Source organism: Ursus maritimus, unplaced genomic scaffold, assembly GCF_017311325.1.
Source record: "Ursus maritimus isolate PB19 unplaced genomic scaffold, ASM1731132v1 scaffold_1, whole genome shotgun sequence".
Classification (NCBI taxonomy): Eukaryota; Metazoa; Chordata; class Mammalia; order Carnivora; family Ursidae; genus Ursus; species Ursus maritimus.
The window spans coordinates 27,347,528-27,371,984 of NW_024423343.1; the positions used below are offsets into that span (position 1 = coordinate 27,347,528).

At 38.3% G+C, this 24,457-nt stretch overlaps 1 protein-coding gene across 1 annotated transcript in view; it reads right to left on the reverse strand.

The window, feature by feature from the left end:
- The window catches only part of PIKFYVE (phosphoinositide kinase, FYVE-type zinc finger containing), a 77,738-nt gene extending 53,897 nt beyond the window's left edge, over nucleotides 1–23,841 (reverse strand). The window contains exons 1-9 of the mRNA XM_008687449.2: nucleotides 23,404–23,841; nucleotides 20,017–20,197; nucleotides 18,019–18,171; nucleotides 14,631–14,749; nucleotides 13,653–13,824; nucleotides 8,673–8,880; nucleotides 6,819–6,908; nucleotides 2,146–2,284; nucleotides 464–621 (exon numbers count right to left, since the gene is read on the reverse strand). Of these exons, the coding sequence (XP_008685671.2) occupies nucleotides 464–621; nucleotides 2,146–2,284; nucleotides 6,819–6,908; nucleotides 8,673–8,880; nucleotides 13,653–13,824; nucleotides 14,631–14,749; nucleotides 18,019–18,171; nucleotides 20,017–20,188 (1,211 nt within the window). The 5' untranslated portion in view covers nucleotides 20,189–20,197; nucleotides 23,404–23,841. The remainder of the gene's footprint in view (nucleotides 1–463; nucleotides 622–2,145; nucleotides 2,285–6,818; nucleotides 6,909–8,672; nucleotides 8,881–13,652; nucleotides 13,825–14,630; nucleotides 14,750–18,018; nucleotides 18,172–20,016; nucleotides 20,198–23,403) is intronic.
- Between the last annotated feature and the right edge of the window lie 616 nt (nucleotides 23,842–24,457).

The following is a 24,457-nucleotide window of genomic DNA, read 5'->3' on the forward strand; positions in this document are numbered from 1 at the left end:
CCTGTCTGTCTCTTCCTCACAAATGATTCCTGAGGCAAGCAAGGACACTCCAGGTGTGATTTAAGAACTCAATTCCATAGGCCAGGTTGCAATTAGGGAACAGGTTGCAATTAGGGCTGCAATTAGGTTGCAGATTAGGGAACAGTAGCAGGAGAATCCACTGTGATCTTAATATCTAGCCACATTCCCCCACTCAACCGAAAAGTTTTGTGTTGGGGAATTATTGCACACTTCTGCTTTTAATAAATAAGGTAAACTGTGACCCCATTTGCTCCTTGCATCTATTCACTACTGGTTAAAACCCAGAAGGGGGGGGCGGTGAATCATTAGCACACTAAGCACCAAATACAGGAAACAAACAGTACCCTATTCACAAAATTTGCTGCCCTTATATCTACGACATTATGGCCTTAATAAAACTAAAGTAAATAATATCAAAAAGTCTTTCTTAAGATCACATTACCTTGTAGCAATGTGTCCATTTCGGATTAACCAGTTGACTAATTCTTTTCCCACAATGCAATTGGGATGCGTTCTCAGCCAGTAACGGTGATCCTGAAACTCCATTCCACTACTGTGATGGCAGATTTTCTTCCACAGGTCCTTTAACTGAACGCTGTCCTGAAATCACATTATGAGCAAATAATTACTCCTGAGAAAGAAACTATTATATACCTTTGCAGATTCTTTCCGTTTTTAGATGCATAAAAGGAAATTCAATTCAGATTTCTTTGTCAGAGCCAACTCATACCATTTAATAGAAATGACATGTGCATGGGAAGCAGCTTGAACTCAGCTCATCTAACTGCAAATGCAACTTCTTCTCTTAAAAACCAACTATACCAGGGCACCTCGGTGGCTCAGTCAGTTATGCGGGGGCTTTCAGCTTAGGTCATGATCTCAGAGTCCTGGGATCCTGCCCCATGTCAGACTCCCACTCCCTCTGCCGCTCCTCCCCGCCCTCCCCAGCTTGTGCTCTCTCTCTTTCTCTCTCTCTCTCTCAAATAAATAAAATATTTAAGGAAAAAAAGCCCAACTATCCCAAATAATTTTTTTCAGTCAATGACACATATGATCAGTCCCCTAGTTATCTAAGTACAATATCACAAAATCTCCTCTTTGGAGACAGGGCAAGGGAGAGGAGATTTTAGTCAATCACACCAATCTGTTTCTCGTAGACTTCACTCCAGCAGCTTCCCACCCTTGTCACCTACACCCAACTGCCAGGTGAAATCTTCCTACAGGAAGGCCTTCAGTGAATGACTCCCTGCTCAAAAAAACTTCCAACATTGCTTAGCACCTGCAGGTTCCAATCTAAACTTGTAAAGGCTGAACTCACCATGTCCCACCAGGTAACCCCAAGTAACTTCCATTCTCACTGCCCCCACACTCCAGCTTAATCTCTTTGCCCACAGACTCCAGCTTACTCTCTCTCCCAAACTCTCCTAACTAATAAGTCCGACTTTGGTGCATGGAAAAATGTCATGAGTATTTTCACCTCTATACCTTGTCACACCTTTAAATAAGATTTGTTTACCTCAATGCCTACCCAAATCCATTGCATTCTTCAAGGTCCAGGCCAAGCCTTTCAGTTTAAAGCCATCACCACTAATGATCTTTCTATTTCTTATTAATAAAGTATTACATTTTTACTATTAAGGACCTGCCCATCAGTCTCCTTTCTACCTTTTGAATTTTAAGCTTGAGGACAGAAGCCAATTTCCATTTCTTTGAGTCACTCTCGGAACTAAACACAATATTTTACACATAGATAAATTCAATAAACAACTGATTATTATCTCATATAAACATATAGTAGAAAGGTATGCAAAGCAGTCCATGTGTATGAGAAACATGTTTCAAAGTTTAAAAACAATCTGGGCCCTAACTAAAAGTTCAGCTCACTTACTATATAAGCGCCTGAATTCTTATCTTACCAGATGAAAGGGATCAAGAAAATATTAATGCAATATAAGAGCACCAAATGCTTCACCACTTTCTTAGGTGATCCTAATAAAAACTTAAGCTAATTATTTCCTCTATTAATTTATATGCTAACTGGCTATTTGTAGGTTTCTTAAAAAGAAAAATCAGTGAGATACATAATCTTTATGCTCAAAAATAGCAAAGATACTGGACCAGTACCAGAAGAATTTTGCGTTCATCCTCAGTGGTCTCTGTCCTAACATATGTTCGGTTAGCCTGGGGACTGACAGATGTCTCATATGAAGATACCATGGGAGAACCAGATCGATCCAGTGACAGGTTAGTAATGCTAGCTGATCTGGAAATAAAAATAAAAAGTGAAAACACAGTTGTAAATTATTCATCAATTTAAAATTACAGTGAAAATTCATTTTTAAATAAATGCTTACTTGCCAACATCAAGGGTACTTTTAAACGTAGTTATGATGGTTATGTAGAATATCATCATTGGGAGAAGCTGAGAGAAGAGTATCCAGAAATTCTCTATACTAAATTGTCCAACTTCTGTGTTAGTCTAAAACTATTTCAGAATTAGTGTAAAGTCAGTCGCTATGGAAAGATTATAGGAAAGCAATGGTAAATATAGTTCATTTACCATTTAATATTTCAAAGGAAAAAGATATAAACTCTTCTTGTTAAAATGCTGAAAACCAGTGTTTTGTTTTGTTTTTTTTAGCTGACAAAGATGAAGAATCACAGACTAAAAGCAGAAATAATCTTGCGTGTGGGGGGGGGCTGTCCCTGGGTGGCTCAGTCAGTTAAGCATCTGCCTTTGGCTCAGGTCCTGATATCAAGGTCCTGGGATAGAGCCCCGCCTCAGGCTCTCTGTTCAGCAGGGAGCCTGCTTCTCCCTCTCCCTCTGCTACTCCCCCTGCTCCCCGTAAGCACAAGCGGGTGCACGCGCGCACTCTCTCTCTCTCTCAAATAAATAATATCTTTTAAAAAAAAGAAAGAAAGAAAGAAAGAAAGAAAGAAAGAAAGAAAGAAAGAAAGAAAGAATCTTGCTTATCAGGGACAGGAAACTATGGCCCACAGGCCAAATAGTTTTTGCATAACCAATGAACTAAGAATCTTTAGATGTTCTTTAGATGAACATCTGTAATGTTCTGGTAAGAGAAAACATTAACTTTGAACCCCAACTAAGCAAAATAATTCCTTCCTTCTTATTAGAACCGCACTGTTGTCCTCAATTATATTTTGAATTTGATCAATAAAAAAATGAGTAAAAATTTGTTTCCTCTCTTGTTATATTATTACTTATATAATATCCTTAATTTTGCCTCTTGGTAAAGTTACTAGATAAATGACTTGTAAGTGGAATGTCAATAACACCAAGCAAGCTTTCATTTATTAAAAAATTGTAGCTAGAAATTTTAGTTAGCTTCTACTTAGAAAACAATGAAACCAAATTTTAGCTTCTATATAAAGGATAAAAAGGCAGATGTACAATGAGTTAGACACTAAACTCCCTTAATTCTCACAGCATACTATGGAATAGGCACTACTAAATCCATTCTACACATAAAGAAATCAAGAGTCAGAGATTAAGTAATTTGTCTAAAGTAACTCAACTAACAAGGCTGCCATTCAAAACCAGGTGTCAATTGAAAAACTATGCTCTCCCTAGCATGACGATAAAGATACTTTTAAAATAATTTTGGGGTGCCTGGGTGGCTCAGTCAGTTGAGCATCCAACTCTTGGTTTTGGCTCAGGTCATGATCTCATGGGTCGTGAGATCAGGCCCACAGCAGGCTCCACGCTCAGTGGGGAGTCTACTTGAGGATTCTCTCCCTCTGCCCTTCCCCCAACTCATGCATGCATGTTCACATGCATGCTCTCTCTCCCCCTAAAAAATAAATAAATAAATCTTTAAAAAAAATTAAAAAATTATTCACAGGTTTGTAACAGGTTTACCAAAAAGTCATTCTTAATAGCTTATGAGAAACCAAATAAATAAGCAAGATTTTTTAAATAATCATTTATTTCTTGCCATATTCTTTTAGTGAAAAGTCACCACTATATGTCTTATTCCATTAATTAAAATCTCTTTTCCAATGAATGAATTATCCATGTGTTTTGCTTCTCTAACATTCTAACTATCCCTGCACATATCCTGATATGGCAGTAACAAAAACAAAGGAAAATTCGTCAAATTTGTTGTCAAATACTCAAATGCCTAGCATTAAGAATGCTTGTTGAAATTTTATTTAGAGATACTACTCACTGATTAAATTATACCTTTCCCAAAGACTTACATCAGTCTTAGCATTAATTCAAAACACATGGAACTACACTGTAAATTAGCAGTTATTTCTCCATTTGTTCACTGCCAACAGAAAATACTGTAATTCATCCCACCTTTTAAAAAACTGTCTTAACTCCACATCCCCTTGCGGCATTCCCCCCTTCACTATAGCACAACTCCCATCTCCAATTCCTCTTCTTCCATTTAGGGAATCCAAAATGGTGCAGCCACTTTGGAAGACAGTTTGGCAATTTCTTATGAAACTAATCATACTCTTTACCTATGATACAGCAATCATACCCCTTGGTATTTATCGAGAAGAACTGAATACATGACCACATGAAAACCTACACACAAATGTTTATAGCAGCCTTATTCATATTGTCAAAACTTGGAAATAACCAAGATATCCTTCAGTAGGTAAATGGATAAACTATGGTATATCCAGATAATAGAATATGATTTAATGCTGAAAAGAAATGAGTTACCAAGCCATGAAAAGATATGGAGGAATCTTAAATGAATATTACTAAGTGAAAGAAACCAATCTGAAAAGGCTACATTCTGAATGAGTCCAACTATACGACATTGTAGAAAATGGAAAACTATGGAGACAGTAAAAAAATCAGTGGTTGCCATGGGTTTGGGGGGAGGGAGAAATGAATAAAGAGAGCACAAAGAATTTTCTTTTTAAAAATTTTATTTATTTATTTGACACAGAGAGAGAGAGCACGAACAGGGCAGGAGGGAGAGGGAGAGGGGCAAGCTGACTCCACACTGAGCACAGAGACCCCATGTCCTGAGATCAAATGACCTGAGCCAAAATCAAGAGTCAGATGCTTAACCGACTGAGCCAGGCAGGCACCCCAGAGCACAGAGAATTTTAAGGCAGTGCAAGTATAGTATACTACAACACTGGATATCCTATCCTTATACATCTGTCCCAACCACAGAATGTACATCACCAAGAGTGAACCCTAATGTAAATTATGGACTTTGGGTGATAATATATCAATGCAGGGTGATAACATGTTAACAGTTGTTTATCAACTGTAACAAATGTACCACTGGTACAGGATTTTGATCATGGGGGAGGTTATGAAAGTAGGGGGTGTATAGGAATTCTCTGTGCTTTATACTCAATTTTGCTATGAGCCTAAAACTGCTCTAAAAAATGAAGCTTATTAATTTAAAAAAAGTAAAAGATCCTGACGTATACAACTTATTATCAACTAATTCAGGAAAAATTCTATTATATAAATAGTAACAAAGCAAATGGGAAAATGTAAATTAGTGAACCTTAATAAAGAATATATTAAAATTCATTATTCTTGCAACTTTTTGCAAACTTGAAATTTTTTCAAAATAATTTCAAAACTTTTTGAAAAACTCAAACTCTCTAGTAGCTTCCCACTTCACCCAGAGTAACTGACAAAGTCCTACAAGTAACTATAAGAACATTCTACTCCAGGTACACAGGACCTCTTGTTACTCTTTGCCAACTATGGTCCTTCTAAGAATTTGCTATTCCCTTTTCTTGGTACACTCTTCTACAAAATGTCCACATGGCTCATTCCCTCATATCCTCAGGCCTTTGCTCAAATATCACCTTCCTAGTGAGGTCTTCCCTGACTACACTATTTAAAATGCCAATCTCTACCCCTATGCCTTATTGCTTTTTTGCGCATTAAATTTTTGTTTGATTCATTTGCTGTATTACACACACCTGGTTTCTAGGTACTTAATAATACTTGTAGGAAGAATAAATTGAAAGTATGTTAAACCAAGATGTCTAGTTCTTCAGGTTAAGAACTACTTACTCACCACTTAAACTTGTAAAAAGGAAAGCATTTTCAGTGAAGAGGTGTGGACATCAGTAAGATCTAGTAAGTTGAAAAAGGAGAAAGTATGCGGGTGTAGAATGATTACAGGCAACTATTTCAAGGAATTTGGTTAAGGAGAAAAGAAATAATTGAGAATACAGGTAAAGAGAGGCAACTATTTCAAGGAATTTGGTTAAGGAGAAAAGAAATAATTGAGAATACAGGTAAAGAGAGAAACATAAAGAAGAAATTTTTGTTTTTAATAGGTGATCTGAGTTTGTCTAAATGCTGATGGTAAGGAGTCAGCAATGAGAGGTAGAAGGTACAAACATCTTTAGGATAATTAACAAAAAATGAGAAAGGATGAGATCCAGAATACGAATGGAGAATTAGCTTGGATAAGACGTAAAGAAAAAAGATGAGCTCTAAATATAATCAAGTTGGTAAGTAGTGGTAAGAGTTGAGGAAATGCCTATTTGTTAGCTGTTCTCTTCGCTCTACACAAAAAATAAGGCCATCTGCTAAGCTAGAAGAGAGAATACTGGAAAAGAGGAGAATACTGGAGAATACTGGAAAAGAGACACTGAAGAGAATGCAAGCCAGAGCTGACTAGCAAAAGGAAAAACAACAGTTTAATTCAGCTTTTCGAGTAAAGAAAGTATAATAATCAATCCCACCCCATGTTTATCTGTTTGATCTTCTCATTACCGTGAAAGAAAGAAAAATCAAATACAGAATATGGAGTTTTCATTTGGCAGTTTACCTATTTCGAGCAGGAGATTTCCCAGCATCCTCTTGAACAGATACAAGTCTTGTTGGAAGAGGAGTATTTGAGGAGTCTGGATGAATCAAACTACAAAGAAAGTAGAAAAATACTGAGATGATTTGGGACAGTAACAAGCAAATCCAATTTCAATGAAGTGCTTTAACATTTAAAAGCAGACTGTTTTTCCCTGCAATAATGAGATTATGGGTCACTTAGGTTTTCTTCTAATTAATTAATTAAGGTAGAAATCACGGTTTATATATTAACTACATCAACTGCCAAAAGAATGGTAGTTTATTAAGTATATGGTATGCCCTTAAAATAATAACTACTGGTTGGATGGGTTCTTACAGAACTCCTTCATCCATCATATACACAAAATTGAAGTGATTTGGGGGGGGGGGAATCCTGAGTTCAAGTATTTTATTCTCATCCCCATAGCCCACTGGAATAGCACTGCAGAGTCAGACCTAGGTCCAAGTGCAGGCTCTCCCTCTTACTAGCTGGATGACCTTCGGTCCATTAGTTAATCTCTCTAAACCTTAAATTCTGTCAAAAGGAGCAAGTAGTGCCTATCCGAGAGATATGATAACTAAAAGAGAACGAACATGAAACAATTAGCACAGAAATAAAATTATTCTACCTCTGACAACTAAACTACAGGAAGCTTTCAAATCCAGTTCATTAGAGGACACTTGCCAATTCTGGGCTCACACAATAAGGCCAGGTGCAACTAAAAGGCATTACTAGCTAAAGTAAGAAAGAACTGAGACTCCCTATACTTTTTTATTGTTCTATTAAATGTAGAATCAATTTTTAAAATTTACAAAATACATGTAATATATAAAGAATCATGATGCCACAAATACCAATGCACCATTAGCACTGAGTCTGAAATGCCTGTATTCCCCTACCCAAACCCATTCTCCTCTGGGCCCTCAATGAAACTACTATTGTCAATTTTATACTTACCATTCTCTGCCTTTTCTTTAAGTTTGCCACATCTGTATACCTAGACAGTGTGTTTGTTTTGTGCACTTTTGAACTTCATAAATAATCACTGTATATGTATGTGACTTTCTTTTCTGCTCCACATTATGTCCCTGAGATTCATACATGTAGAATGTAGCTATAATTCATTCTTGACTTCTATTTAAATTCATTGGTTACCTATTAATTCCTCACACTTTTAAGGGGTGCTTGATAAAATAACTTATCAGAAAAAGGTTAATTAAAACTCTAAGCTCTTTCATATGGCCAGATTTAGTATTATACATAAGAATATAACTTAGCAAAAAAAAAAAAAAAAATCAGAAACTGATGAATCTAGGATCCTAATTCAAACAAATGCATGTAACTTCCCAGAGTAAGTAACATCTTTCACCAGCAGGCAGCTGGAAGTACCATATTTAAACCTATGGAAAAACATGAAATGTTCCTTAGGGAGGAAAAACATCTAAATTGTATTTATAAATATTATGAAAGTTTATGGGCATTTTCCTTCTCTAAGAAGGCCACATTGGAAATTATTCATCTCAATAACTTCTGTTTCCTTTCAACAAATATTATCAAGATCATATATATGCCATACACTATTCCTGGTGCCAGCAGGCAGAACAGTGAACAAGACCAATACAAAGTCTCTCCTCTTGTAGAGCTTACATTCTAATTAGTCAATATAATCACTGTCCATAAACATCCCATAATCCTTCTGGTAGCAAGCCAAAGAAAAAGGAGGGGAATGTGTAGGAAATATTTCAAAGATGATAAAAATTAACTGAAGGCAGCCATGGGTCACAAGACTATCTGTATTTCTCAAATATAACTAAAATTGGACTTAAGTGATAGTACCTTTGCCAGGCAAAATCATCCTCTAGAAATATGTTGCGGCTGGCTTTTCTACTTCCAACAGGTGTTCGAGGCTCACTTGGATCAAGTACAGACACAGAGGAAGCAGAATCCGAAAGAGCATTCAAGTCTTCCCCAATGGAATTACTGTCTGTGGAATGAGCATAGCTTAAGGCTATCTTTCTACAGTATGTACAAGCTCGGAGGTCCCCTAGGAGCGAAAACAAAACAAGAAAATTAACTTAAGAAATAATGATAATAGGTTACTTAACAAAACACATTAAATCCTTGGGTTAATAGTTTTTCAAATAACAGGAAAATGTCTTCAAGTAAAGACTACCAAAAAAGATGTTTTCACAATGCAAAATAATTTATTGGCTCATTTATATATTTTAAAAACCATCATTATCATAAACTCATCCAGTCATTCAAATAACCTCAAAATTTATTAATGAGTGAAGAAAACAGCACCTGATGAAACTGTTTTAACAGTATTTTTCAAAAAAATTAATTTTTCAAGGTTCTAAAAATGAAATAAGGGACAGTAGGTTCAAGAAAAAAGTTGTTTCGAATAGAGTAAATAAACCACTACAAAGGGAAACAACATATTTTCCCTGGGCAAGAAGTAAGGAGGAAAATATTACGTAGGTCTCCACTGTAAAGCCCTGAGAGTGGCCTCCACAAGGGGGCACCATCTCAAAAACAAACAAATAGAAAATGGGCTTACAAACTGTATGAAATATGTGAGGGAACTATTACAGAAATTCCTATAGTGAAAGTTGAGTTGGCAATGAAATAGTCTCCAGAGGACAAACAACAAGGTTATTTAATACTTTCATACACTGCCATTTTTTTTTTTAGGACGCAGCCCTTCCCAAAGAGAAGTTTTCATTTCTATCTTGTTTTTCTGTAATGATAATTCATGTGATTCTGTAAGTTTAATGTACAAAAAAAAAAAGGTCAGCTAATTAAACTTCACAAATACATGTTATTTAACAATTCTACCTTAATTTTTTTTTTTACAAATAACATTAGAAAACTGACGTCACACAGATCAAAAGATTTCTTAAAGGCAACTGTACTCTGTTTTTACCATAATTACAACCAAGTATAATTATAATAAATGGTTTTAGGGTTTTTTTTTCATTTCAAGACTACAACTATGTAGTCCTCAATTTTGTTAAATTATGCATATACTTTAAGCAAAATTAAGTATCACTTGTTGTATTACTCATATCTGATGTCACAATTCAACAGATAAAACATACTAAAACTAAAGAAAAACATATTCACTTCAATCAGGACCAAAAAAAGTGAATCCAGTCTGGGATAAATGAGAGCGTCAGGATGAACCACCACCAGCTGGCCGAAGTAGAACTGCAGTAAGGAAGTAAAATCACATTCTGCAGAAAAGGTCTTTAAGTTGCTACAACAAAGGCTTGGTTTGTTTCTTATTATAAGGAAATCTCCCTTCACCAGTCAGCTATTAGAATGAAAATGATCAGAACACAGTCAAGCCTGAACTGGAAAGTTTTCATTTCATGAAGAGCCCTCATCAGCAAGTGCCTGCTGAATGCAGGCCTATATTAGGTGTTGGTATACAAAGACTGAGGAGACTCAGCTCTGTCACCAAAGAACTTGGTCCACTGAGGTGAAAGACACACATGTAATTAAAAAGTTGCATGACAGATGCAGAGATATTAGTGCTACTACCACCAATAACTGCTTAATATTCACTCATCCCTTTCCATGTGCCATACATTATTCTAGGTACTTTACATTTATTCAAGGCTACAACATACAACTTGTCCGGCATGTAATATCCCATTTGCAATGGTTAATTTTAGGTGTCAACTTGGAGAGACTGGTTGGTTGGTCAAATAGTAGTCTCCTTGTTGCTGTGAAGGGTTTTTGATTAACATATGATTAAAATATACAACCTGTTGACTTTAAGTAGATTACCCTCCATAGAGTGGGTGGGCCTCATATCTTAGAATATTTCTGTCAAATTAGCAGGTATAAAGACACTGACTGGTTGCTCCTAATTGTACTAGACAAAGTGGTGGGGGAGGAAGGACGACCTCAGGCATTCAAATTCTCAGCTGCACAAAGTATTACCTGGAAGTTTCTATGTCTTCCCTGAGAAAAATCATTACCTCCTGTAGCCACAGAGCTGAAAATCAAACCAACAGTTTCATCCTGCAAGTGGCTGAATTACAAAACACACTGAATCATTGATCTTGCAGTATGACTGCTGTGAAAATGAGGGCACTGATTAGGAAGGAATGGAATCCTAAAAAGTGGAATGGGGATATATGTTAAGATCCTGATGAAGCTGGGGACACTAAGCCCCAAAATTCTGTTGAGTATTCTTTACCTTTCTTAGCCTTTGTACCCTGTCATAGGAGATTAACCGATTTGCCTGAGAAATCCAAAATGGCCTGAGTTTGCTACCTTGCAAGACACTGCTTATTCTCCTCAGGACCCACTCCTACTACCCTCTTTGCTTCTAGAGCTATAACAAGACTCAAGTCCCAGCAAGCCCTGAAAGATAAGGTATAGTGTGACCCATGAAAAGGTGCACTACATTCCAAAAGAATTCCATGATTTTTCCAAAATATATAGACAGAAACCAGGGAATAGGTATGTGAATGGATACCAAAGAAAGAGGAGATATAGTGGAGATATATCAAAGATACAGTAGAAAGAATATAAAGTAGGACCCAGCTGAATTTATTGATATGAGCCCACTAAGTAGAGACTCAAGATTAAATATCGTAGCTTGGCGGGTAAAAAGGGCTCTAACAGTCTCGTGGGTTGACTGGTTGGCTGAAACATGGACCAAAAGTGGCCTACACTTAAAGAGGTTAAAAGGCCGGAACTGCCCTTGCATACTATGAAGGAAGGGATCCAAAGAATTAGGGAGATTAAGTGTTAAGAAAGGATTTACCAAGTAAGACCTGCTCACTCACCCCAGGAGGATCTGGAGCATATGCCTTTCAAGACCATGAGAAATAAATTTGTGAGGGAACCCCAGGATCCTTGTAGAGCTTTGTGATCGCTCTTCTCCGAGGTCAGAAATTACAGTGGAAACTGCTGCCACTGAATTGGGAAACCTAAATGCAATGGAGACCATTAGATCCCAGGGTGGCAGGGGCAGAATGGTGGCATTTAATCACCAATGACAAAGGTGGGCATGGATACTAGAATAGACAGTAGAGTCAAAGCAGCAATCAGAATAGCCTGACTTGCAGCGACCAATGGCAGTGGTCATGGTGTTCCCAGAAGTGAAGTCGATGGGCAGTCTACTAAATTCTTACTTGATTTGTGTAAGACGAACTCCAGAACAAGTAGACAGTTGTCTAACTTAAATCAAAAAGAGTCATGGCCCACCAAGTAATCATCAGAATTGAGCCATTTACAGACCCAGAATTCCTTGATTGCTGCAGGGAGGCTGGATCCCCTTGAGGAAAAACCTCATTACACTGCCAAAAACTTACACTGTTACTCTTTCTACCACCCTTCCCCAAAGGGACCTATAGCCTTTTACCAGGGTGACTGTGCATTGAAAAAAGGTAACCATCAAACCTCTGGGGGATTACTGGACCTGCCTCTAATTCCAGGAAACCCAAAATTTTATTGTAGTCTACCTATCACAGTAGGGGCTTACAGAGGTCAGGTGATCAACAGTGTTTTAGCTCAGATCCATCATATAGTGGGTTCAGTGGTTATTCTGTGGTTATTCCTCAGTTCTAAAATATGTAATTGGAATAAACATACTCAGCAAATAGCAGAATCCGTATATTTGTTCCCTGACCTGTGCAATGAGAGCTATTATGGTAGTTCCAGCCTCCAGAACTGTGAGGAAATAAATGTCTGCTGTTCTAAACTGCTCAGTTTGTAGTATTTGTTAAGGCAGCCCGGGGAAATGAACACAGCCACCATATTAACAAGACAGGATTTTATCCTGAGGGTAATGGGAGCTCTGAAAGGGTTTTAGGCAGGTAATGCCCCAGGATGATCAAATTAGCATTTAACAAAGAATAATGACCAGAGTGTGGAAAAGGAACTAGAGGCAGGGAAAAACTAATGGTAAAAAATTCTTTTAAAGGCTGTAGCCGTAATCCTGATGAAAGGCAATTGAGCTCTGAACTCCTTAGCAGTTTAGTGGGGGGTGGGGAATAAAGTGAGTGAGGCTAAGAGGAAGATTTGCACAGTAACAAAAATAATTTGAGAGATGCAAAGACTGTTCTCCTTTTGGTAACTTCTGCCCACCTTCCACGCTCAAATCACTGTATAAATCCACATACCATTGTTTAGTACTTTCTGCTTCAACGAATAATTTAAAATTTCCATATTGATAAATTTATGAAAGAATATGAATAAGATGCAATTTGCTAAAGCAAGGTGTCATATAACTCAAGGATGATCTGCATTTCATAAAATGAAAACTCTCATAGTAATATATATTAGTAATCTATCCTAACCACCTTGTCTAATAAATATTAATGCTCCTGTGGTTTTTTGCAAGCATCTATGACATACTCTTTTACTCTAGTTATTTATGAACCTCTCCATCTACTTTATTATTCGACTGAAAAGTCCTTTAAAGCAAAGCTGTATCTCCCTCACTTTTGTGTCCCCCATGTCTCACACATGAAACCTAACATAAAAATTGGCTTAGGGGCTCCTGGGTGGCTCAGTCGTTAAGCATCTGCCTTCGGCTCAGGGCGTGATCCCAGAGTCCTGGGATAGAGCCCCACACCAGGCTCCTCCCCTGGGAGCCTGCTTCTTCCTCTCCCACTCCCCCTGCTTGTGTTCCCTCTCTCGCTGGCTGTCTCTCTCTCTGTCAAATACATAAATAAAATCTTTAAAAAAATAAAATAATAAATAAATATATTGGCTTAACATCGGTCCTGTATGATACCTATTTTATAGTTATGACCTTTAAAAACTGTAGAACCGTCAATAAAGTGCACTTACCTGTATAGCCCATAAATTTTCCAGGGATTTCTTGATTACAGCAACGACTGCAAAAAATCTGCCCACACAGTCGGCAATGGTGTCTGCGCCTGAAGGTCGTAAATTTCTCACTACAGTCATAGCATTCTTTACATTGGCTATCTGGCATCCAGTATTGCTTCAGGTCGCTATCCTGTAACAATGACAATATGTAAAATTGAAAATGTGAAAAGATGCAATGACAACTGCAATGCTAATCAATATCCTACAAGGTTTCTTTTGCAGAAATTAACAAACTATTTCAAGAATTCATATGGGAATGGGAAAGACCAAAATGACCTTAAGCCTTAAACAGCCTTAAACAAGGCTTAAGTTGAAGCACTTACATTACCGACCATCAAGACTTATTCTAAAACTATAGTAATTTTAGACAGAAAATTCATTTAAAGATTGAAAAAAATGGAGCTATAGAACAGAAAAGAGAGCGCGGCACACCCTTGTACATGTATATAGACTTACGACAAGATTTATAATGCAATCAATGAAGCATGGTCTTTCCAAAAAAAAAAACACAACACACACACAACACACCAAACAAATAAAAAACAAAAACAAAAAACAATGCAACACACCAAACAAAACAAAAAAATGGTACTTGGTCCAATTAGACCTCCATGAAAAAAAATAAAGGTTGACCCCAAAAATTTACATGAATTATAAAGTGCCTGGGAGAAACCATGAAAGACTATATACTGACCCTGGGCTAAATAAGTACTTAAACAGAAAAGCACTAACTTAAAACAAAAAGCACTAATCATAAAGGGGAAAAAAACTGATAAATTAAAATTAAGAATTTGTATGTAAAAATGTGTTCACAGCTGGAGGAAGTACTAGCTGAACATTCTTTCGAGTCAAGTAGCATTATGCCATTTTTAGTGACTATGGCATGAGCCCTATGTAAGTATTTAATAAAAATCTTCTAAAGCCCCTAGAGAGTACCTGGCTTTTCCCCTCCATGATTTCCTTGAGGCGTTTTAATACTGTGCTGAGGCTTCGAAGCTGAACAGCTGTACGAGGGTCATGACCTCCAAAGGTAGGTTCTGCTTTCCTTCTTGTGTCTGAGTCAGATTTACAAAAAAAAAACAACAACAACAACAACAACAAAATCAACCTTGTTATTAGTCTCTAATACCTATGCAAAATAAGGTATATAATGTGATGCACAGTGCCTTTATGTTCTCCCAGCCAGTGATATGGATTGAGAGTTAAACTACTTTTTATAAAGGTAAGAGGCTGTTGGAAGTTATTTTTTATTACCATGTAAACCATTGCTTCACAAGCAAGTAAGGGCTACCTAAGAAAAGCACTAAGACCATTGACAGTTTTGAGGCCTCAGACAGACACACTGCTTAAACGGCCCCAAAATTCATTAATGATTTATTGGGCCCTTTGGTCCCAAGCCATAATAAATACCTGCTAGAAATTTAGCAGAAGAAAAAGCAATCCCTGTGAGTTAACCAAGCTTAGTCTCTACAAACAGGAAGTAACAGTTCATTCAGTTCAGTCTAGAGAACAAGTACCTAAAGCCTCATAAAGCAGATGATCAGAAAGTTTAATAACCACGTCGACAAAGACATCTGGAACGTTCCAGAGTTTGGAACATCCAGGGTGGTAATTTACCCACAACGTTCCCTTCACCAAGATCTAAACAGATTGAAAATGCCAAAGAATTGCTAGAACTCCGATCCTACCCTTTCCTGCCACCTCCTCAGCCCCGCAGCTCCAAACTGGAAGGGCTCACTTACACTTTGAAGAGCAATACTGAAGCCAGTCCTACCAAGAGTAAAACAAACCCAAATTCAGCTTCAGGGACAAAATAGGTATGCCCACCAAAGCGGTCACATTATTTCCTTATTTTAGAACAAGATTACAACAGAAGTTTCCACCTATTCCTGGCTCTGGCAGTTACAAAACCTAAGGATGAAGTGGAGGTGGCTTGACAAAAAGGATGAATGTCTCTATTAGCTTGAATTCATTAACCTAAAAACCTATGGAAATGAAGATGGAAAATACCCCACCTTAAGTCTTTCTCAAACTCACTTATCTGCTACATTTGTTTTAGGTGTTCTTTGTTTTGCTTGGGTGGGACAGAAAGGATTACTGAGAAATGAGAGGTTGCTCTCTAAATCTAAACTGACAAAGAACTTCCCAAGACAACTAAATAACACAAGTAATTATTGAAAGTGTACCTATGTTAGGAAACTTTAAAAACTTTATCTTTCTATATAGTCATATGCTAATTGCAGCAGACGCCTCAGATGTGTTATTACTAGAACACAACGTGCAAGCATTAGAGTGACCAAATTTTTCTTCAATACCACAATATAAAGCAAGTGGCCATAATTCATAAGTTGAAAAAAAGAGGCAGATGAAGCTGTCAGATCGCAATGGCTGTGCTCCCATGCAGTGACAACAAATAATGGTGAAGCCCTTAGAAGTATGTGATATACTTCTAAGTAATATATAATAATAGTGAAGCTACTTAGAAGTGTAAGAGAGTACTAAGAGCATCATTCACTAGGAAAAGAAAGAGCAAGGCTGTTCCTGGAACCAAAAGAATCACAGATGAAGGTGAAAGAGACCTGAGAGGAAATCTTGTCTAGCACTCTGCCCTAAGTAACCTTAGATGCTTCTCTTGTAAAACGGATATAACATAATTAAATGATTTTCCTAAAGTCACAGGGCTAGTAAATTGTGGAATTACAGCCTTTCAGTAGAAAAAGGAACTTGATTGGTCAAACAGTCTCAGGCTTCTGAAGCTTAAATGCCTCTAGCAGCTAAGGCAGAAAGAAATCAAAGAATCAAACGGACTTGATAAAAGACAGTAAGGAGCGGTGGGGATTGCAGCAAACTAGACATTACCAAGCTCCACCTAATGATATCTTTTTAAAAGATTTTATTTGTTTGAGAGAGAGAGAGAGAGTGCTCACGAGCAGGGGGGGGAGGGGCAAAGGAAGAGGGAGAAGCAGGCTCTCAGCTGAGCAGGGAGTCCAACACAGGGCTCGATCCCAGGACCCCAGGATCATTACCTGAGCCAAAGGCAGACGCTTAACCAACTGAGCCACCCAGGTGCCCCCACACCTAGTGATATTTAAATTTAAGTTTATCAAAACACCGAGGCAAGGTGTGATAGGCTGTCAGTTTGTAATCCCTAAGAGACTCTAGTCCAACTCCTCAATTTGACAAATAAAGAAATTCTAGGCTTAATTCAGCATAGGATGTAGTCAGATCCCTCAACAAAAACAGTAGTGTTGCCACAGGTCAGGTTCAAAAGGAAAGGAATTTAATTGAGCTTAAAGGTTAAAGTGGGGATGGTCTCTTCCTTCCAACCATTTGGGGTAGAAGAGCTCCTCTCTCCCTCTCTCCCTTCCCACCTTCTGATTCTTCCTTCCAAATGGCTGATGTAACCCAGGCTGAGGCTTGTTGCCCTAGGAAGCCTGCAGAGGTGATACAGACAACTCTGCTCCAGTCCTCAAGAGGTTCTGAACCAAGTCTCGGCTAGCTGTAAGATATCCTCCCGCCAACCATCATTACCTGTGCCTGCCTACTTTTCACTCGAGGATCTCATGGGGAAGACTGGCCAGACAAGACAGGATCTGGTGTTCAGGGACACTTGACTTCCAGTGCTGCCCCCTCCTTCTCTATTATGCCACCTCTCACTGCCTTTCTTCTATCACCTTGAGCTGGGCAAACCACTGTGCTGAGTCTAATACTCTAACAGAAATAAAACATAAAACAACTCACTTTGTCTTGTCTCTCAATTCAGGCACTGATCCCCAGCCTATACTCATCAAAAGAGCATGAAAATGAAGGAGATGACTATAGTACACCAGGACAGAGAACAAACAGGCAAGAGCTCTTATCCAGCCACAATGACAGTCTGCACCCCAACAAGGACAGAAGGCCAAGAGCAAGTGGCAGCCCGCTAACAGAGTTGAGAGAGTTCTGCAGCCAGAGGCATGCACACCACATTACACTAGCCATCCCAAGAACAGATGCAGAATTCATTCACAAAGTTGAAACTAACCTGTGTTCTCCTGGGGATGTTGCAAACTGTTCTCTTCTGAAACCCAAGCAAGTAATTAATCAAAAAACAGTCAAGAGATCTGTGCTTGGCCTAAGTTAAAATTTAATAAAATGCTTAAGAATTTTTTTTTTCAGGTATCAACAAATTCTTTCACTACCGAGGTAGTAGTATCATTAATTCTGAAGAGCACCTGACTATTCCAAACAGCAGAAAAGTTAAGTCAATAAACAACCTGGGAAACACAATGACTGGAAAAATCTAACACACAAGAGAGACATGAAACGAGAAGCACTGTCTCACCTAATACTGCTGAAGATCGTCGCTGGAGTTCCTCATTAAGCTGTTTTTTATACGGTGTAGGTGACCTCACAGACTGTGTTCTTGAAGGGAGCTGAGGGCTGGCCCAACTTCCACCTAGAGACTGCTGCTCCCCCTGGCAACCTTCTGCGCGCTCTGTAGCAAAGGAAAGCTTGGCATTATTTGAAAAAATAAGACTCAGAGTTCAGCAAAGAGAAGGAACACATGAAACTGTTCAGAAAATAATGTATCTATGAATTAACTTGCATAATTAAAAATTAGGTTTAAAAAAAATTCAAAGAAAGTGGCAAATTATAGGCCAATATATCCTTGGCATATATGATCCTCAATTTGTTTTACATTTCATTAGAAAAATCTTGAGCATATTAAAGGAAACAGAATGCAAGCTTTACATGACTACAGAGATTTTTTTTTATCAGTTTTGTTTATGGGATAGATCCCATGCACTACTAAAACAGTGCAATAGTGGACAGGAGGGGCTCAATAAACATTTGCTGGATAAAAAGATTATTGTCTTATGATGACTAAATATAATGTGGTATCCTGGATGAGATCCTAGAACAGAAAAAGGACTTAGGTAGAAACTAAAGAAGCATGAATAAAACACATAGTTTATAACAATGTATCAATGATGGCTCATGAATTATAATAGTATACTATACTAACATAATAATGGGGAAAGCTGGGGGAAAGCTGGGTGTGGGAGTATATGAGAACTCTGTACTATCTTCCCAATTTTTCTATAAAGCTAAAAGTAAACAGATTTTTTAAAAAGTCATTATCTTAAAAATGGACTAAGAGTAGGAGATTTTATACAGCTTTAAATATGACTACTACTAAAAGTCAGTTAATACTATTAAAATTTCTCCTGAATTCATTTAACAATTAGCCCTCAAATTCCTTACAACAAGGGGGATTACTTTCTAATGCATGTCAAATAATACAGCCAAATAAAAAGCAAAGATACAGACCATATTTTTAAAAATTTTTTTTCCAGGTAAAAAATATATCACTTAAAAAGAGCTCATTTAAAAAGTACCTTTTCATTTCCAGTTATGGAATGAACAAGTTATGGGGATGAAAGGCACAACATAGGGAACACAGTTAATGGTATATAATAGCATCGTATGGTGACAGATGGGAGCTAATCTGTGGGGAGCATGGCATAATGTATAGACTGTCCAATTACTATGCTGTACACCTGAAACTAAAGTAACACCGTGTGTCAGCTATACTTCAATGAAAAAAATAAAAATAAGGAAGATCTCAAATAAAGGAGATTCTGTAAAATAACTGCTGTGTTCTCTACAAAAATATCAATCTCACAAAAGACAAAGAATGGGAAACTAAAGATAGATGAAAACTAAATGCAAAATGTGACCCCAGACTGGATCCTGGAAGGGAAGTTTTCTTTTGGGGATAATTCATTTGTTTGGAATACAGGCTTGATTAAATAAAAGTACTGCATTGATACTAAATTTCCTGAAATAAATAAGTAAAAAGTATCTTTTCCCTTGATATTATTACATTTACACCCTAATTTAAAGGGTTTAAGTCAACAGGCATGCTGACAGTTCCAATTTTGGAAAAATAAGAACCTTTCCTCCCATACGCTGATTCTTCTAGTTTTATGGGTCTAATTGCAATCTTTTGGCTATTAACCCCTAAAAGAACAAAGTCCATTCTGTGAACTTAAGAAAGTTGAAACATATTAAGAAAGGAAAACAAATGCTAACTTCAAAAAGGGACCTCTTCTTAACACTAAGTTTTTAACTCAGGTCTTTAGTTACCAATAATTAATAAGATTACAGGGAAAATACTAGCTTTCTCTTCATAAGCAGTAAACCCCAGTGACCTATGATTAAAGCTATCTCTTTGTTAATACTTCACATCCTTGCAAAGACACAGCATGAAAGCTGAAAAAGAGAATTTCAGAGAATCAAAATTGCAGGTTCTCTGATCCTTAAGAATAAGGCTTACCTTTGTTAAATCGAAAGAGATTGACGAAAGAACTATACGCTGATTTAAAAGGAGGTTCGTCCTGATCAGGAGTCAAAGGTTTAAAGTGTGTGAGATGAGAAGGACTAGTAGGAGATCGAGGCAAATCATTAGCAGAGTCCAATGTTGGGGAAGTCTTATCATCTGTGGCCATTTCATGAGCCTAAAAAACAAAAGATATGAGTTCCTAAGGAAGCCCAAAAGTGGATTCCAAATAGCATCCCTAAATATCTGGAAATCTGACTCCGAAAACTCAGACCTCCGAAAACCAAAGAGTAAATAAATCTAGTTTAGCATATATTGCAAATTAAGGCTTAGAAACACTGCAGTCTAGATCATAAGGGTCTCAATCACGTGAAACTATGATTACATAGTCAACCTAATTTTCAACATTGCTATTCAATCTACAGAAAATATCAAAATCATTAACAACTTAGAGGTAAGGTATAAATGTGAGCAGGTAAAAAGAAAAAAAAGCATTTTGACATAATTTATATCTTTTTCCTTTTAAAATTTTTCTTTGAAAGACACATACTCAATAGCTTTTTAATGTTATCAGGGAAAACTGGTTTTACACAATCATATTAATTCTTCAAAATTTTTGAACTTGTATCAATTTTTTCTTTTAAAAAAATGCAAAGCAGGGGTGCCTGGGTGGCTCAGTCAGTTAAGTGTCTGACTCTTGATTTTGGCTCAGGTCATGAACTCAGGGTCATGAGATGGAACCGGAGCCCAGCATACGGGCTCTGACCTCAACGGGGAGTCTGCTTGAGATTCTCTCTCCCTTGGCCCCTCCACCAGCTCATATGTGGGCACGCTCTCGCTAGCTCTCTAAAGTAAATCTTTTTTAAAAATGTAAAACATAAATATTTCCAAGAAAAGAAGATGGAACAGTCATCCCTTAATGACACTTCTACATAACCTCAAAAATTACCTCAAGCTGTGCCTTATCACCTCAAGAACTTTCCAAAGCAACAAGCTGTTTCTATCATGTTTTCTTCTAGGCAAACAAACCTGGTTTTTCTCCTTTTAAGAGTAAACTCATACAGACATTAATATGAAGATCTTCAAGGGATTTTTTCTAAATACCTAAAAATCAAAATTCAACTGAAGTAGTAAAGGTAACCACATCACCAGATGGAGGTTACAGAAAAACACCGGTGTCTATTTCCAGCTATATTAATGCTTCAAATAAATGAGAACCATAAACTATGCATAACTCTAGTCATTAAAGTGCTATAGTTTGTCAACTAATTTATGTTTTACTAAGAGGATATCATACTCTTCCAAAATGCTTTTCACTTTCAAAATCATATCTACTATCTCGTTTTATTTTTGCAAAAATCCTGGAGGGAGCACAGAACTGGAATTATTACTACATTTTACCTTTAAGGCAACCAATGGACACTGAACCTAAAACACGTTTCTTGAGGGTCACACAGCTGGTCAGTGGTAGAACTGTAATTAGACCCCAAAGTTTCATCCTGGAATTCCTCTTTAGAGCAAAATTATTTTTGTAGCTCTTCACAGACTTCCAATTCTAGCCTATCTGAATTCTAACTACTCAAGCCATTGCCTGATTAATAATTGATTAATTAATTAAACAAAGCAGAAATTAAACCATGGACTTGAACATGATTTGCCAATAAAAGTTTATTGGTATGGAGAAGTGGGAGGAAAGGAGGAAGAAAAAGAGGAAGGAGTGTTGAGGAAGAGCAGGGAGAGAGATGGAGGAGAGAGAAGAAGGTGGAAGAAGGAAGGAAGGAAGGAAGGAAGGAAGGAAGGAAGGAAGGAAGGAAGGAAGGAAGGAAGGAAGGAAGGAAGGAAGGAAGGAAGGAAGGAAGGAAGGAAGGAAAGGGTGGGGGAAGGAGGAGGAAGGGAGGGAGAGGGAGAGAGGAGGTCTCTAAAATCATCCACTATTGGGGAGAGTAGTCAACAATCCATATTCCAGCATAAAGGATTTTAAAGCAAGCTGCTGACTAAGTAAGTGTAAACTCAAAAAGGGGGGGGAAGGGAGAAAAAAGGGAAGAAAAAAAAGAGCACTAAGGAGAAAGGATTTTGTGATCACAGCAACAACCCTCAGGCCTTGGTTAAACAGTCTACATTCTACTCTGATACAAGTAACATCAGAAGCAGAGTTAGCAATCCGCATAAAGAATCTCTGCATTACTTCTGAAGGTCACCCACATACAAAACTAATTAATAAGCTTTAACAATATGAGGATAAAAATTACCATGACAACACTCAGAAATTGTAATCTCTGAAACATAAACATAGTCACAAAGTTCATCTTAAAAATTCCACAATGACGCCAGGATCTTGAAAAAACTCTTACAATTCTTATTCTCTGGTAGCTTAATAACTGTCTGCGATATAAATCAGGACACTTTGCTAACTGATAAGCAATTAGGAATATTAACCTACTCTTCCAAATGCCAGTACTTTACCTCTTCTCATTTGTAGGCTACTAGTATGTACAGACCCACCACATGCTATCTTGCTGATTAAGCCAATACGAAAACTAATCAGGTATTAAATGTAAAAAATAAGCCCAGTCTACTAGCCAATTTCAAAATATAGCAGATGAAAAAACCCAAGCATCAGCTGAATCATTTCTAAATACAATTTTTAAAAATACTTAAAATGTACCCAAAATAATGCAGGTCAGCTGAATACCAGAAATGTCAGTTTCCATCAACAAAGATTTTTTGTTCAATTTTTCATCAACATGCCAACAGAAACACTAAAGCAAGACCACAACGTGATCCATATTACTTCTCCCAGAAAGAAAAAGGGAGCACATAAAGAAAAAGGGAATGTAGTCTTGCTTCACAGAAGACTTAACCTGCCCCCCAATCTGTCAAAAACCCTAACCCAACCACACAAAAACAAAAAAAAAAAAAAAAAAAAAAAAACGAAAACTAAGGTTTTTGAATCCTAATAGATGGGAATTTTGGAGTGGCAGAAAACGAGATTCGATAAGTTAAAAATAAGAGAGTGCAATACCCCAAGTTACTACCTCTACCATCTGTATGGTACTCATTCTAAAACAGAGGATGCACTGAATCAATACATGGTAATTTATCATATACCTACACACTTCAGATAAACATAAATAACTTGCTTAATACAGAATTATAGCACTTCTCATATTTCTTGGATATCTTAAAAATAATAACCTCTACATTGAACAGGAGACTCTTAAAATATCCATCACATTTCATCCTCACCCTTTTGTTGGGAACATTCTAAGCAAAGGGAAAATACTAATTGGGAAATCAAGTCCCCTCCTCAACCATAGGTACAAATAGAATGGACTCAAAGAGCAGAAGCAATCATTTGAGGTATATACGTATTTGAAAACCCACTATTGGTGTCGTTTTCTGTAGCTCAGGAACTTTCTTTTTCAGTCTAAGGATGCACCTCTGACACACAGACGAGGAGCTGATCCATCGGAGGGAGGAGGAACTGGACTGTGCACCTCCAAAACAAGCTCAGGGACACGGGAGAAGAGAGGGGCAAAGGAACTTCAAATGTTTCCAAGGAAATCTCCCCAAGAAGAGCCGCACCCGGCTCCCTTCCCCGCTGGCCAGACAAGGAGCAACCGGGGAATCAGGGAGCTGCTCACTGCGGGCACAGGTTCTCTGCCCTTCGTTGCCCAGCTTCGGCCGCAGTCCGGCCTCCAGCCACGCTTGGAAAGCGCCAGCTCTCGCCTTCACTTCAGCCTTCCCCTCCGCTCTGGCCCCGGAGCTCCCCAAACCGGCCTTCTTCCCCGCTCTCAGCGCCAGCCGGCCGCGCGCCAAGCCCCCTCCCTTACCTGCGCCTCCCGCCCCGGCCCCGCCGGCCACCCTCCTCCCCAGGCGCCGCTTCACCCGGTTCAGGCGCAGGAAGCCGCCAGCTCCGGAGCGCAGCGACGGGGGCACCCGGGCCGCCGGCGGTTGCTGCAGGAAGCAAAGCCACTTACATGGTTGATGCGGCTTCTCGCTTCCCCCGAAGGCTCCGCCCCCTGTTCCTCCTTCTCTCCAATCCGCAATTCTCCCGGGCGCAGGCTCCACCCTCTCCTTCCCGTCCGCGCCGCGTTCGGATCAGACGCCCAGGCAAAAGGAGTCGAGCTCAAATAGAGTCGTCCTGGACGATTTGACTGATTAGGCCGCTTCAGCCTTCCCAGAGGAAGCCAGGGCGACTGCGCGCGTGAGCATCACGCGTGCCGGGTCACCGGACGGGTGCTGGCTGGGCCACTGCAGTTACCGTATGTGTTCGATGATATGGGCTCTCATAAGCTGTTACCGCGCTCGGCGTTCCCGGGGACTGACAGTCACAGGAGCGCAGACTGCTGTCACAGTTAAGTGACTCGGTCAATAACTGGCCATGTGACCTTAAACAATTACTAAGTTCTTCAGGTCCCTGCCCTCTTAACTGTAA